The sequence below is a fragment of the Mauremys mutica genome, chromosome 14 (genome assembly GCF_020497125.1).
Source record: "Mauremys mutica isolate MM-2020 ecotype Southern chromosome 14, ASM2049712v1, whole genome shotgun sequence".
In the NCBI taxonomy this organism is placed as follows: Eukaryota; Metazoa; Chordata; order Testudines; family Geoemydidae; genus Mauremys; species Mauremys mutica.
In genome coordinates, this window is record NC_059085.1 from 23,123,540 (window position 1) to 23,139,537 (window position 15,998).

At 43.4% G+C, this 15,998-nt stretch overlaps 1 protein-coding gene across 1 annotated transcript in view; it reads left to right on the top strand.

Annotated features, from left to right (window-relative positions):
• SHCBP1 (SHC binding and spindle associated 1) overlaps window positions 1-7,282 on the top strand; it is a 34,098-nt gene extending 26,816 nt beyond the window's left edge. Inside the window, exons 10-13 of the mRNA XM_044986715.1 lie at window positions 2,280-2,398; window positions 3,167-3,253; window positions 3,632-3,773; window positions 5,151-7,282. Coding sequence (XP_044842650.1) covers window positions 2,280-2,398; window positions 3,167-3,253; window positions 3,632-3,773; window positions 5,151-5,473 — 671 coding nt within the window. The 3' untranslated portion in view covers window positions 5,474-7,282. The remainder of the gene's footprint in view (window positions 1-2,279; window positions 2,399-3,166; window positions 3,254-3,631; window positions 3,774-5,150) is intronic.
• Window positions 7,283-15,998: the final 8,716 nt, after the last annotated feature.

Sequence of the window (15,998 nt, forward strand, 5' to 3'; positions counted from 1 at the left end):
TGTTCCTTTAATGGTTCCTTTGCAACAAAGGGCCTGGATTATGTTTGTAAACTTGCACTGGTGTAACTGTTTTTAGTTATACCAGTGCAAACCACTATTATAGGCAAATTTAAACTGATTTAGCTTAATTCAGAAATTAATGAAATTAGGCAACTGGTATAAGCACAGTTTGCATTAGTTCAAGTGCCTCTACATTAGGTTTTTTCATCAGTGTAACTGAATTGATTTAGTTAGAAAAATAACTGTGTAATCCAGATCACATCCACAGGGTTACAACATGTACACTGGCATGTGAGAACATCCATGTGTGTAATTGCTTTGGTCTCAGATATACGATAACAGATTTATTTTTATTGCAAAAGAGCTTCTATTTATCCTGTTTTGCTGTGTTACATGCATCCCTGACTTTCTTTGTGGGAGTAGGCCAAGGCAGTGTATTACTCTGAATTATTTTCTCTTGTAAAAACCATGCAATTAATGAGAAATCCAGCAAAGCTAGACAGTTGTCCTCTTTTCCAAGTTAGCCACTGAACAAAATCAGTTTATGATATGATACGGTTTCCCCTGAGCCCATGCCGGAAAACGTATGAAAGTGTTTGTTGACGAAGCTCTGCTTGGGTGGCAGGGGATGAACACTTTAAGAGGTGGTAACACATGAAGAAATAAGAGAAGGGCCAGTCTTCCTTTTGTTGCAGAGCTGGATATTAAAGCCGCAGGACTGGAAGATACGACTATTCCTGTATTTTCACCACAATTTTTCCAGCAGGTGTCTAGTTCTGTCAGCTGTGGGCAGTAATATTGGGAGCTCCTCCTATGGACTGAGAATGTGCCCAAGCCAAATTTATAAGTCACTTTATCAGATAACTGTTGTTCCCAAGTACTGGCCCATTTGTAAGTGTTCACAATAGTTGTATTAACATGACCATCCCACACGCTCATTATCCCACATACTTGGAGTTATTTGGCAACAGTTATGCAGAAAGTGAACTCTTTGGCTTTAAGCCCCCTGTAGATCAAAACACTTATGATTTTCTTGCGTTGTTTCCTTTAAATTTAGGTTAGTTCTAATTCTATTTAAATTTGCTTTAATCTTCTGAAAGTCGAAACCTGAAAATTATCCACTAAGGTGTAAAGGCAAAACTTTACCACATTTTTGCTTGTCTGATAATTTGAGTCATGTGGCATGTCTAGGGGTATGTGTGCACATGTACCGGGGTGGCCAAACTTACTGACCCTCCGAGCCACATATGACAATCTTCAGAAGTTCAAGAGCCAGGGTGCACCTGCCAGGGCTCGAGGCTTCATCCCTGCTCCTGCTGAAGCCCTGAGACCCTGCTGAGCAGAACCCCATCACCCTGCTACAAGGCAGAAGTCCCGAGCTCTCCCCAGTCTCTCCGCGGGCCACACTTTAATGATAAGAGTCACATGTGGCTCACGAGCCATGGTTTGGCCATCCGGGCATATACTTGGGCACTTTCTTGTTTCAGACTTTCTGAAGTATGTCAGGAGGTCAGTTGATCTTGCAGGCTAGGTATACAGCAAACATGCCTGTGGTCCCAATCACGGTAGATGTGCGCCGACAGACTGTCCCTATCCATTGTCAGACTCAAGAGTGTTAACTTTAAAGCTGTTTTGCTCACTTCTGATCCTGCTGCAGCTCTGTGTGGGGCTGGTCCTGGTCCCGGTCCCCTTGTCCCCTGACTGAGCAGCCTGATGAGTACCCAGACTTTTGGTTGGGCTCCATTGGCCATGGGGCGGGGGCTGAAAACACAACTGAGAATCTGCATGGTCCTAGCTGTGCCCCATTTGCTTTGGCTGTCCACCTTTCCCCAGTGGAAACAAGCAGCGAGGTGGGGGGTGTATAAGGCAGAAGAGTCTTTTCATTGAATAGCTGCCACTGGAGGATCATTCATACATTGCCTTGATCCTCCCTGGTTTTGGACTCAGATTATGCTGCTGATGTGCTGGAAAGTACTGCAACAGTGTGTCCTTGAATGTGTATGGAAATTGTTTCCATTTAACTCGTGTAGGTTTGTTACCCAGAAAATAAATACTTTCAAGAGCATACTCGTTAAAAAGGCTGAATGGTAGTGTCTACCTCGGGCTCCACTGAAATCTTCCTGAAAAAATGTTTCCTTAGCAGATATTAATCTAATATGGCCTCATTACAGTATCTGTCTGGCCTGATGAACAGAAAATTCCTCTCGTTATAGATCATCTATTATACTCTTTCTTTTAGAATGATTTCTAATGTCGACACTGGGTATCTTTGATTGCAGGTGTTCACCATGGGAAAACCACACTGGAGAACTGTGTGCTACAGTGTGAAACTACAGGTGTTACAGTGCGGACATCAGCAGAGCTATTAATGAAGAACTCTGATCTGTATGGTGCCAAGGTGTGACCTAACTTTTAAATATTTTTTTGAAAGAAAACTACGGCTTGAATAAAATGAAGCTCTCTGCAGGCAAATAGGGAATCATAATCAGGAAAGAGGATGACTTCCTTGGTCCTTTAGAAAACCACCAGTATCTTCCATTAGATGGCTAAATATAATTGGTGTTTAAGAAATCAGAGAATTCTTTTAACCTCTTATGTAAAATGTCTCCACGGTGGGGACTCATGTTGACTTTCATGTGACACCGTGAAAATCAAACCATAACAAGAGTCAGTTATGAGATAACTCTAGGTGCATTCTTGGAGGAGATTCATGGGATAAGGCTGTTCTTAAAACGAGCCTGTTTTGTGCCCCTTAAATGTTCTTGTCTCTCATTAAACTAATATTCTTTCTCCAGCCGAACTGCCTTTTTTTGAACATGTTGCCTGTTGATTCTTACAAAGAGATGATCAAAATCTAACACTTTGTTACTTCACAAAAGAAATCACTGGATTTCCTAGGACTGGGTGCGGTGTATTAAAGATCAACTACATCTCTGTGCATGTGTCGTGCAATCTCTTCCCAGCAGAAATTTTTGTGGTGTGATGATAGCAGCATTGCCAGTGAACCATGAGCATCTGCTACCTGACTTAGTTTACTAAGCCCTATAACAGGAGGAAATAGACTCTTATCATGTAGCCACTGGGTAGAGACAAAGACCCACTTTGGGGTAATGGGTTACACTGGGAACTTGCTGACTCATTTATGATCTGGCTCTTTAATTTACAGGGTGCTGGTGTTGAAATATATCCGGGTAGCACATGTACCCTGCTGGGCAATGGCATACACCACTGCAAGGAGGGAATCCTCATAAAAGTGAGTTCCAGATGGAATGTGCTCTGATCAGTTATCAAGCTCATACCTGTTCAGACTGGTACCTACCACCAGTAACTATTCTAGTTAGTTATCTCATGATGTCACTACTTTTTGATTTTAACTTGTTTGAAAGACAAGGTATGATAACACTGATAGCAGTGGACTTGAATTCTTGTCTATTACAGCAAACTATTCCTTCTATTTCATGGCTGCAACAAGGAAAATGGTGACTATATTTGTCTCTTAAATATACAAATAGATCTAGTTCTTTTGTATTTTTGTTTTTAGAGAAGACACTCTAGCTGGGTTGAAATTACCTTTCTGAGAATTTGCTACATAAATCTTTTTTTACATTTGTCTTTTTCTACATTTGTATAGGATTTCTTAGATGAGCATTATGACAGTCCCAAGATAACCATGGTGAACAATGTGATCCATAATAATGAAGGGTATGGAGTCGTCCTGGTTAAACCTACAGTTTCCTCTGATGTAAAAGACATTGCTGCCAAAAATTCAGAAGGTATTTTTTTACTCTAGTGACTTAATAGGAGTCTAAATGTAGTGGTGAATCTACTGTTTCTGTAAAATATTTAGAAAATGAACATCATATAACTTGGCAGAAAGAAAGTCTTAAACTTTCTAATAAGGAGAAAAATATGACTTCCCTATAATTATCAGAGGACTGAGATTTCCCAGATCACAGCTACTGCAAAGGAATGTTTAGGAGTAGCTGCAGGCTGCATGTGTGTAATTGCTTGCACTTCAATTTCACTTTTTTATCCAATGATATCAAAGCACTTGTAAAAGTTTATTCTGGTCACCAGAAGCCTGTATCAGGCAGCTCGCATGATGGTCTTTCAGAACATCCTGACTATTTAGCCATTTAAAATATGAGACTTTCTGCAATAAAAGGAGTTTTAATCTCTGTTCCATCTAGCTGTGCTTGAGGCTTTTTCCAACTGTCTCTCCTATAAATGAGTGTCTGGGTCAGTGTGTCTGAGTCTATCTTAAATGGTGTGTAGCTATTCAGTGAGGAAAAGGAGCTTTCCACTTGAGTCTTGCCTACTGGACCCATCTGCTCCACTATCCAGATCCTGCAGGACTGGAACTAACTACTTGGTCACACGTACAAAATGGCATGTTGTCAGGGAGAAAGTGGGCATATTCCTTCCACAACCCTTTCCTACCCATATTAATCCTCTGCTCTCCTGTTCCACCATGCAGCAGAAATGAGACTTGTTGGATCTAGCTTATTCCTCCCAGAGTAGTTGTTCCCCACCATAAATATCACTTGAAAACTGTACTTTCCATGTCTTATTTCAAAGAAAGATACTAACTTCTCAGTTGCAATGTCTAATCCCCACTCAGATGTGTCTCTCTAAAATACTTGACTGTCTCTGAGTAATTTATTTCAGTCTCCAGATTCTTTCTTAAGCATCACACTCGTATACATGGAATATATGGGGCTATCATTAAAATTGCATCCGGAAGGGGTGATAAGAGGAAGCTGATGAATTTTCCCCCTGAACTTTTCATAAAATATTCACTGCCGCTTTGCTGTTTCCAGTGGCAATCACCTTGAACGCTTATTCTTGCATTTTAACTCTTTGTGCTGGATTGTCATTGGATATCCCAGTTGCCACTTGACTTTGTGCTATATATACTGAACCTTTGTGTTTGCATTGGAAGAATTATCTCTTATTGGCAAGAGCTGATGTAGATGAACTATGTAATAATTGAAACAGTTATTGCAATATGGGGAGTATTTTCATTGTTTAATAAGACTTAAAGAAACCCCCTACATTTCAAAGTATTCCAAGTCTGACACTTTAATTACTTCAGCTCCTCCAGGCATCTGCACAGTCTGTAATAACTTCATCACTGTTTTCGGATTTAGGAAATATACAGACTATCCAGTCAAATGGTGAGACAGAAAACGTAGAAGATTTGGGACATGAAGAGCTACATGAATGTGCAACAGATGAACTGGAGCTCCATGAGAGAGCTGAGATTTCTGAACAAACTGAAGGCAATTATGAAATTGCAAATGAACTTGTTGCTACCTCTGTAAAGAAGAGCCAGATGCACAAGAAAAGGCTGAGTGAACTGGGAATCACAGAGGCCGATGACAACATAATGTCTCAGGAAATGTTTGTTTCTATCATGGGCAATCAGTTCAAACGAAATGGGAAAGGAAGTTTTGGCACATTCCTCTTTTGACTGTCCTGACTTGCAATGCCATTAGGGTAGATGATTTGCACAAGCTGTTATGTTCACTGCTACTTTCAGAGAAGTTAATCGGACTCATCTGCTTTCCATTATATTGCCAGAATGTGATAAAATTCAAGAATATTTATTCTTTTTAACAGTGTGCATGTTGCACATGTGAAGTTGCTTCCTTGCAGCAAATGTAGAAAACAGAACTCAAGTGTGGAAACCTTGTATGGACATTGCTGATCCACAAGCTCTTCCTTTACCAGCCATGTACTTCACTTTTATTATAGTATTTATTTAACTACTAAATGTAAAACACTTTTAAAAAAAAAAAAACCCTAGGCACCAGAAGGGAGGGTGGACAACAGCGCAATGATATAGCTCCCTCCATGCTATTTCTTAACCGTGCCCAAAGTGGTTCTGACTTCCATGTAATACTGGCATGGTAATACATTAGTATGTTAAAGGCTTTTTTATAATTAGGGTATTACTTAATCACTTATTTATTAAGAAATTGGGGGTTACCAGTATTATAGTTACAGGATTTATTAGGGAAACCTATTGAATGTCTGTCTGAAAAGATGGTATTGCTCAAAGCAATGATTATGTGCATGTAACTTGTACTGCCTAGTGCTAAAAATCAGTGTACCCTTTTCTTTAGCCATAGTAGTGTTCTGAATTGCAACAATTTCTAAATGAAAAGGAATTAAAGTAACTTGTTTGTATGTCATATTTTTAGATCTGTAACATAATGCTTTTTAAGTAATAAAACATGTTACTTGTGGCATCAGACCATACTCTTAGAAAGGAATGGAATATTATCACAAATGTAGTTTGACTGCCCATGGAAATTTTTATCAATAAAACAAAGGCAAAGCATATCAGATCTAATCCTGCCATGCAGTCACCTCTGTGCTCCACAAGGTTAACTTGAGAGCGGACTCTGTCTCTTCCATTCTTACTTGGTCCTAACTTGAAGAAAAACTTGCATTGACTGCCTGAGTGAGAATTTAGTCCCATAACTGCTATAGCATCTTTCTGGTGTAACTTATTAATATTCCTTATCCTGTTGTCTTTTAAGATCTACAGATTTGCTTTTTGGTAATTTAGAATGCATGGAATACTAGCAAGGAGAGTGAGGACCTGGAAGTCCCGTAAGGTGTAAAATAACGCAGCTCGCTGATGAAGGGATGATCAAGTATTCTCAATGTTAGGCTGCAGAAAACTTCAGAAGATAGCTTAGCACAATGTAAAACAAGAAATGAAATGCACAGCTTGTTGAAAAATTGATGTGGGTTTGACTATTTAACACTCTTCACTCCAACCTCAATCAAATAGTGATTAAATACCTTAATCTGTTTTATGCAATTAGTCATTGGTGCCAAGGAAAAAGGAAAACTTATAGATTTTTGTCAGCATTCTGTTTTGCTTACTGTAATTTGCACTGTCAATAGAACTGTAGAAAACTTATTGCTGTTCCCTGCTTTCCTATCCAACCTTTTTCATGCTTTTCCACTTAAGACACGCAAATTAATATTTAATTTCCATTGATTGTTACTGAGAATTGAATGCCACACAGATCCCAGTTGCACTCCAGTTATCTTAATTCATTAGGCACAGAGGCTTGCATTTCTGCTAGTCAACAAATATACAGAAATTTTGTCATGGCCTAAGATTATATATCTGGTTTGAGTATTTTAACTCTAAGAGACTCAGTAGTCTATCTCTAAATAATACGTCACACAAACCATTTTACTCTTCGTGGAGGTTTATGCACATAGAGGTGTGCTTTTATATCTAACTTCTAATCTGTATTCCTAATTAAAGAATTGGTGCAAAAAGGCTGTAGTTCTGTGGTTTTTCCTCCACCCCCACCCCATCTGTCTCTTCAAAGTTGCTGGTTTAGAGGTGGTATTTCTCTCTTCTGTTGTTCACTTTAAAGCTATCTAATGTCTGACATCTTGCCTCTTTACTTTTTTAAATGGGAAAATTTATGGTGGTAAACTACTAAGACAATAGTCTCTTAACATGCTTGCTTTACTACTCAGTTGCTTTTTGTATGCCGGAGACCAGAGTTGATGCCAATGGGGGTCCATACGTGTAGTGAGAGCAAATGGGAAAGCGGAGTACTGCTTTGAGTCAGAAGAACTTTGTCCTTTTTGCCTGTTACAGAAACTAAATTGTTAAACGGTGGGTTGCTATTTGGCATCTGTGTAGTACTTTTAAACCTCAAAGCACTAAATAGTCCACGGATACAGGCTGTCTGACGTATAGAACTTGGTTTGCTTATCAGAGTTCAATTATCTCTATCTCTATCAGTTCATGCATGTGTCTGCCCAAGAAACATGAAAGCCTCTTTATTTTACCGTTGGTAGCCCTCCATTCACAGATTGCTTTCTCTGAGGTAGGTGTGCTTAGACAGGAACTTTTCACTGGGGCCAGAACAATTGCTTGTGTACGTGTTGACTCACCAAGCTGTGCAGTTTGCCACTGGCTTCTAAATTTGTCTCTCTAAATGAGGTCCCGATAAGATGGGAAAGGAGAGAGAGAGACATGTGGTATAGGAATATATTCTCACAGCTTTATAGTGTGATTTATTTTTTTGCATCCCAATTTATAATCTGCCTCCCTGGTACTCGTGCTTACACTGCTGCGTGATGGCATCTTGCTGCCAAAACCTTTGGTTTCAAGAACTCTTCAGAGGGTTGCTCTTGTTTATATCCAGGCACAAGATGTTTTATGGTGGCATTTTTAAAAGCTCAGCGTTGGCCTTACCCAAACTCCCATTGATTTCAAAGGGAGCAGAGTTGTGACAGGGTGAACCTCACACCCTTGAAAACTAGCTCACTCTTAGTAAAGAGGTAGCAACATTTAACGTAAGCCTAGGAACCTCTGCCATGGCCTCCAGCCTTTGGCTTGTTGACTGTAGTTGACGTGGCCATCGCCCCAGAGCGTATGCCTTTCCTCCTTCCTTGAGTCTACCTCTTCTTACACAAGGATCATTTAGTTGTGTGCTGAGGGTGGGGTACAGGATCGGCTCTAGCCATTTTGCCAGCCAGGGAGGAAAACATTTTCAGTAACCTTCCCTCTGCCATGCCCCCCTATTCATTGCAATCATTTAAAGGGGTTGAGCAAGAGCAGGTGCACAATACCGCCGCAACAGGCTTTTATGGACTATATTTAAACATAAATCCTGTTAGGCCTTGGCCTTTGTAGACAGGGACTGATCGTGCAATAAACAGTCTCCAAGTTTTGACTAGTCAAAGTGCGGTTTTGTACAGGGGTATTTGGCATGGTTAGGCCGTACGTACACAAACTAGAGACACTAGCACTCTTAACAAGCACTGTTCTCTGGAGTTTCCCTGACCAGCGTAGAAATCACTTACCTAAAGCCCCTAACCTCTCTTGGGCAATGTTCTGTACATAAATTTTGGTAGGAGATAGTCACTGCCCTGATGAACTTAAACTCTAAAGACCCACAGACTGGTAGAATTGAAGAAGTATCCTATACAGCGGGGAAACCAAGGCAGAGACAGATTAAGTGACTGTCTGAGGTTGCTTGTCAAAATTCTTGTCAGAGTCAGTAACTGAGCCCAGATCTCCTGATTCTGTTTCCGTTCCCCACCTGTAAAGGGAGATAATGCGTTTCCTTACCTCAGAGGGGTGTTGAGGATAAATGCATTAAAGATTGTGGGCTCCAACAGTATGATATGGGGGCAATATGAGTTAGTGTCCTACTGCCCATCCAAAGACCTAAGCTGCTCCTGTAAAGGAAATTGTATGGCGGACATGTCAGTAAGCCACTTCCTTCTATTGAACCTGGATTTCATTTCAATGAGCAGGGTGCAGATGAGTGAAAATGGTGTGAGTAGATTCAATTTTGAAAGGAGAAAATGAGAGAGTACAGAGTGGCAAGAAACTGGAATACATACAGAATTCCTGCTCAGCCACAGTAGAAAGACAAGGTGCCGCTCAAACCTCTGCATCTTAGTCCACGACAATTCTTGTTTACATTAAGGAGAATCTTTATATACCCAGCCCTTGATAAACGCTTAGTCGTGCAGCTCAGTATTCAGATGAATTTTTATTAGAGTATAAAGAATGTGCTGAATTTCAGAACTATTTTTAAAAAAAGTGACTCCAATCAGAGACTAACAAATTATAACAGTGCAAATTGGAATCCTACCTCACTTTTTATGGTACACATAAAACACTGCAGGTGTAAGTAAATGATTCTGTTAAAAGTCAAGTGTACTTAATAAAATACTGTTAGCTGGCCTTTAATTCACAGTCAGCTTTGTAAGTGATAGTGGCTTGTAGGTGATGTTTTGTCTGCAAAAATTGCTTGGCACCAACCTGCTTAACTTTATCACCCAGGACTATTGTAGGGCTCCACGTACATGTAAACTACAGTCATAGTAAATTTGTGAGTCTGTTTTGTGTCTAGTACCCTTGTGGGTTACTTAGTTAGTTGCAAGCTTGGGAAATAGATTCTAGTCAGTATTTTTGAAATAAGGTTTTAATTTTTGTAGCACTAACCGTCTCATTATTTTTGTGTCAACACCGCTAGGTAACATTGAAATTAATGAAAGGAATTATTCCTGGTTTTGTGCTTATGTCTTAACATTATTGTCAGTGAAACAAATCCTGTTTTGAGATGCAAAAGGTAAATGAGCATTTTGGCTTTTCATCATAGCATCTGTATTAAATGTGCAGCATACATTTCCCTTAAAACTTTGTAAACCCATTCGTGGGGAAGAGCTAACAAAGAATTGCTTCCTCAGTCTGTGTGCCCAGGCTCATGTGCATTTCAAAAGAGTTTGTCCTTCTAAACCCACTTCTCACTTGTCCTTTTGAATACCTGCTTTGTTTAAAGTGGACATCGTAATTCCATATTACAGAGAGGTTTTTCCTAATTTAGAACATTGGGTCAATGTCTAACTCTTCTAATGGATGTAAAATGTATGTGTCCAAAACTGTGACGTATTTTGCAGTGGATAGGGGATGATTCTGTTCCACCATACTTTAAGCCAAGAAAGAAAAGACTGTGCTCTAGTGAGTGCTATATCCTAAAAGGCTCCCCTGAGAGGAAGCTGATATGAACTGATGTGATATCAGCATCCAAGCCAGGTAATTAACCAATACAAGGAAATGTAAAGAGGATGGAGTCATTTGGGAGAGGCCAGGGACTTACACTAGCCAAGGAACCAGCAAACTATCCTTATTTAGCTGTATTTTTAAGTCATATTATTACTGGACGCCTCACTTGCCCAGAAAATGAAGCACAAGCTCTTTTTAAAAGAATTTCATCCTCTGCCTTCCAGTTTAGAAGTTATCACCTAAAGCCACAGGTGTGTTTCGAAGGGACAAATCCTTTAAAAAGGAGGAGCCTCTGTTGGACTGGTGGTGGGCTGAGACCCCTGCCTCTCCTGCTATCCCATAGCATCTGCTTGTTCCTTCGTGCCTCCCCATCTATCTATGTCCACCTGTTGTCTTACACTTAGACAGCAATTTGGGGCAGGATTGCTTTTTTGCTCGGGTTGGATACAATGCCTTGTACAGTGGGGGTTTTAGGCCATGATGTGTGCTCATAGGCACTACCACAGTATAAATAACAATAAACCCTCTTAGATGACTGGAACCAAGCAGTGTTACTGACTGTTCTTTCCAACCCTGTGTCCCTCATTTTAGATTGGGGGCATACAAAAGCAGTCAGGAATCTAAATATTTATATTCCAGTAGCATCTATCAGGGCCCTGCTGGGCTATGCAGTCCAGTCACCAGAGGTAGCCTCAGTCCCTGACTCAAGAGCTTGTAATCTAAGGCACCAGTCTTGCAAGCTACTCCGTGTGGACCCCGCACCAGCTGAAGTCAATTGCACTGACTTGATGCACATAGAAGTCAATGGGGCTCCATACAGGTGCAGGGGTGGGCACCAAGCTGCTTGTGGAATCAAGGCCTCAGGGATGATTTTCACTGTGGTTATATGCACAGTGTCTCTTCATTGAATGGAGAGAATATCGTCATGTTGGGATTTCCATGAGGGGATAAAGGTCATAGTGCAAAAATGTAGCTTGCACATCCACCTTTTCTCATGCTCGTCCTGAACCGTAGCCATTACTGCATGATGAATTATATTAATTTCTCATTCCTGACAGCAGTTGGATCTATATTCTTGTTTTCTGTAAGTCCTTTCTTCCCAAACGATCCCTCGCCAGTACAGCCACTCATAACTAACTATTGATATTTGTGTGTCTTCATCTAGGTCAATAAAAATGACACGTAAAATATCTTCTGTCTGGAACAACCATAGCTGTGTGCCTAAGGCTTATGAACAGCCTTTTGAGTCAAATCAATAGTGCCGGAGCTTCTGTTTTAAAACTCAGTAAATGATTAACAAGGTAAGTTAAGAGAAATCAATAACTGGGTATATATCACTTCACAGTTTAGGCAATTAAAAAAATTCACTTAGCTTTTCCTTGTAACAAAAAAAAAAAGCAGATGGCAAGCAAAGAGAAATTGATCTAGGTTTTGTTATAACCAATAGCTCAACACCCACCCTCTTTTTTCATAACACATTCATTGGCTGTCTTGAAGGCCAACGTGAGAGGGGAGATCTGATATTGTCTAAATGAGTGTTCTATAACAGCAAAAATCCTACTATTTTAGGAGAAAATGGGCCAGATTCTAGAGCGTTGCCAGCGTATACCATCTGAGGATCAGGTCCAAAATGTCTTAAATGGGAAAAAAAATGTCTAGGAGTAGAACAGCTTTACTTGGTTTTATCCCAGGCTTTACCCTGGTGTTGCTGTGTGACCTTGAGGACAACACTCATCTACTTCAGAGGTGTGACAGTAATAAGAATTAGGTTTTATCATTACTGTGTTGTGTGAGCATTTAGGAGTGGAGGCTGTTGGCAAAGAAATCCACAGCATACTATGGAAACTTTTCTCTTACCTGTTACTCTCATTTCCATTTAGCAGCAGTGGCGGCACTTCTATAGCTACTTTCATCTGTGGATGTCAGACAATGATGTTAATTTGCACTTTTATATATTACCTTTCATCCGAGGATCTCAAAGTACAATTATAGATGTCTCAGAGGTAGATGAGTATTATCTCCATTTCACAAATGGGAATTAGGGCATGGAACAGTTACATGACTTGCCCAAGGTGAAAGAGCAAAACCATTGTGAAGCCTGGGATAAAACCAAGGAATGCTGGCTATCTCCTGCTCTAAATTACCAGGCAGTATTTTCTCCCTTTCAAGAGATAATTTGGATCTGATCAGATTGCATCAGATATGGTATTCAAAGCCCCAAATTGTAAATAATGATTTTCTGCCAAAGGAATAAAGGCATCACCTCAAAGATTTTGTGGAGGTTGCACATCTTTCTCATGTTTTTTTATCATCTGCTTTCTAACCACAACTGCAGAAATGTGTTAACATGGAGGCTATTCTGTCCAGGTTCTCACTCCTCCCAAATAATATAACAGACTTATTTTTGTCATACCTCCAGCTTGACCTGAAGGAACAAATAATAGAAAATCTTGCAAAATCTCTACCCCTATTTTCTAGACTCCAAGAGCTTTTGCACAAGGGTCACCAATTACTACTATTGCTAATAAATTGAAATGTCAACTCCAGTGATAAAGATTCAGCAGACCGAATAGTGCCCTGGATGAGAACTATGCAACTCCACTGATTATGGATTGTACTTTTCATGATACTGGTGCCAACAACCATTGCTGTCAGAATCTGAACAGGTGTAATTATTTAGCTCTGTAATTAGAGCTTAGTGACCACTTTGGCTGATAAACTAGAAGGAATAGAAACCCACTCACTCTGTTAACTGCAGGGCTAACAGGAGTAAAAAGTAGTAAACTCTTATTTTTGTCACTGAACTAAAGAGACATAGAATCATACAGTTAGAAGGGACCACAAGGGTCCTCTAGTCTAACCCCCTGCCAAGATGCAGGATTTGTTCTGTCTAAATCATCCAAGACAGATGGCTCCAGCCTCCTTTTGAAAACCTCCAGTGAAGGAGCTTCCACAACCTCCCTAGGCAGTCTGTTCCATTGTCCTACTGTTCTTATAGTTAGGAAGTTTTTCCTGAGACTTAATCTAAACCTGTTATGCTGTAGTTTGAACCTGTTGCCTCTTGTCCTGCTCTGTTGGAAAAGAGAACAAAACTTTTCTCCATCTTTTTATGTCAGGCTTTAAAGTATTTGAAGTTCTATCATATCCCTCCCTAATCTCTTCTTTTCCAGACTAAACATGCCCAGTTCTTCTTCGAGTGATTGCTCCTATGCATTCCAATGTAGGTGTGCGCGCTGCGCGTGCACGGTTCTTCGGAACATTTTTACCCTAGCAACTCCAGCGGGCCGGCTGGCGCCCCCTGGAGTGGCGCCGCTATGGCGCTGGATATATACCCCAGCCGGCCCGTCCGCTCCTCAGTTCCTTCTTTCCGCCCGTGACGGCTAGTAGGAACAGTGGAGTGCTCCCTTACCTCCACAGCCCTAGCGTTCTCCATAGATTTAGTGTATATAGTTGCAATACTTGTTAAAGTTTCTTGTTATAGTTGTATAGTTAGTTGTATAGTATAGTAGTTAGGGAATTAGAGGGGCTAGCCCTCTTCTTCCGCCCCGGTGCAGGCTTATGCCCGGAGCACCGGGATTCAAGCCCTGCGTGGCTTGCCAGCGGCCGATGCCAGTGAGTGACCCGCACGACTCCTGCCTCCGCTGCCTCGGAGAGTCGCACAGGTCAGATAAGTGCCCCATTTGTGTGGCTTTCAAGCCTCGTACGAGGAAGGAGCGGGACTCTCGTTTAAAACAGCTCCTTATGGAGTCGGCTCTCCAACCTCCGGCACCAGCTCCGTCGGCGCCGAAGCCGGCCTCCGTGAGCAGCGCACCGGCAGCACCGAGCCGCTCCGGTGCCGACGCGTCTCGGCACCCTGCACCGAAGACCCGGCACCGCTCACTCTCTCCGAGGAAGAAGCAAAAGGTGCCGAAGACGGCCACTGCGAAACAGCAGCAGAAGCTGTTAGCCCAGCCGCCACCGACTAAAACGGTACAGGCTGAGGCAGTGCACAGGAAGTGCACCGGGCCGTTGACTCCGGCACCGCAAGGGCCGTCGAGTCCGGCGCCGCCCAGCTCCCCGGTGCCGACCGAGGAGGAGCTGAGGCTCCCGTCCACGCCGGAGGCGTTCGCGACGGCGAGGGAGCTGATCGACCTCACCGCTGATACGGGCCATCAGCTACCGGCACCGCCGGTGCGGACAGTCAAGTCCATCGGAAAGCCACTGATGATGTGCCCTCCCTCTCCTGGCGGCCGAGGTGATCGGAGCACCATGATACGCTCTCGCTCCCGTTCTCCCTCTAGACGGCGGTTGCCAACGCACCGGGGCCGATCCGCACGACGGTCAGCGTCGAGACGCCGCTCCCCGTCTCGTCACCGGTCGCAGTCCCGGTACCGCTCGCAATCGCGGTACCGGTCGCACTCCCGGCGGCGCTCCAGGTCCCGATCGCCAAGTCGTCGGCACCGCACCAGGTCCGGCTCCAGGCATCGCGGGCGATATCGAGGATCTCGCAGCCGCTCACGACGCTGCCGCTCCCGATTGAGGTCCGACTCCCGACGCCGCCGGTCGAGCTCCCGGCGCCGCGCTTCGCGCAGATCCCGTTCGCCTATCAGTCCGCATGACGACCGGCACCGTCCGTCGGCACCGGAGAGGCAGTTTACTCCGGCACCGGACGTCCGCCCGGGAACCGCAACGGCTCCTCCCTGGCCTTCGAGGGAACCCTCAGTTGCTTCTCCTGAGGACAGTGCGGTAGACTTCCGAGCAGGGTCTCTTCCGCAGGACCTTGGACCCCAGCAGTGGGGATTTTGGGTACCCTGGGCCCAACATGAGCAGGGACCTCCCCTTCCTCCGAGGCAGCCAGGCTCGGCGCGTTCGGTGCCGGTGGCCACTGTCAGCAGGCCACCACCGTCTCCAACGCCACAGACTGCCGCTCAAGGCACGCCGTTGGGGCATGAGACACTGGCACGTGATCGCCCAGGGGCAGAGCAGGCACCTGAAGAGGTGCTGCCAGGTCAATCCTCGTCCTCCTCTCCCGACGAGGCTGTGGCAGGGGCGTCACCATCGGAACCCCCGCCTATTGACCTGAAGGCGCACCAGGACCTTCTTCGGAGGGTAGCTAAAGCCATCAACCTGCCCATCGAAGAGGTCCAGGAGGTCGATGACCCCATCACGGATGTCGTCGGAGCAGATGCCCCCGTGAGAGTGGCACTGCCATTCATCCGCACAATCCAGCGGAACAATGCCGCCATCTGGCAGTCGCCTTCCTCCGTCCCTCCCACGGCACGCGGCGTGGAGAGGAAATATTCTGTACCACCTAAAGGGTATGAATACCTTTATGTGCACCCGACTCCAGACTCGTTGGTAGTCCAGTCTGTGAACGACCGGGAGCGTAATGGACAGCCGGCAGCTGTGCCCAAGTCTAAGGAGTCCAAACGCATGGACTTGCTGGGGCGCA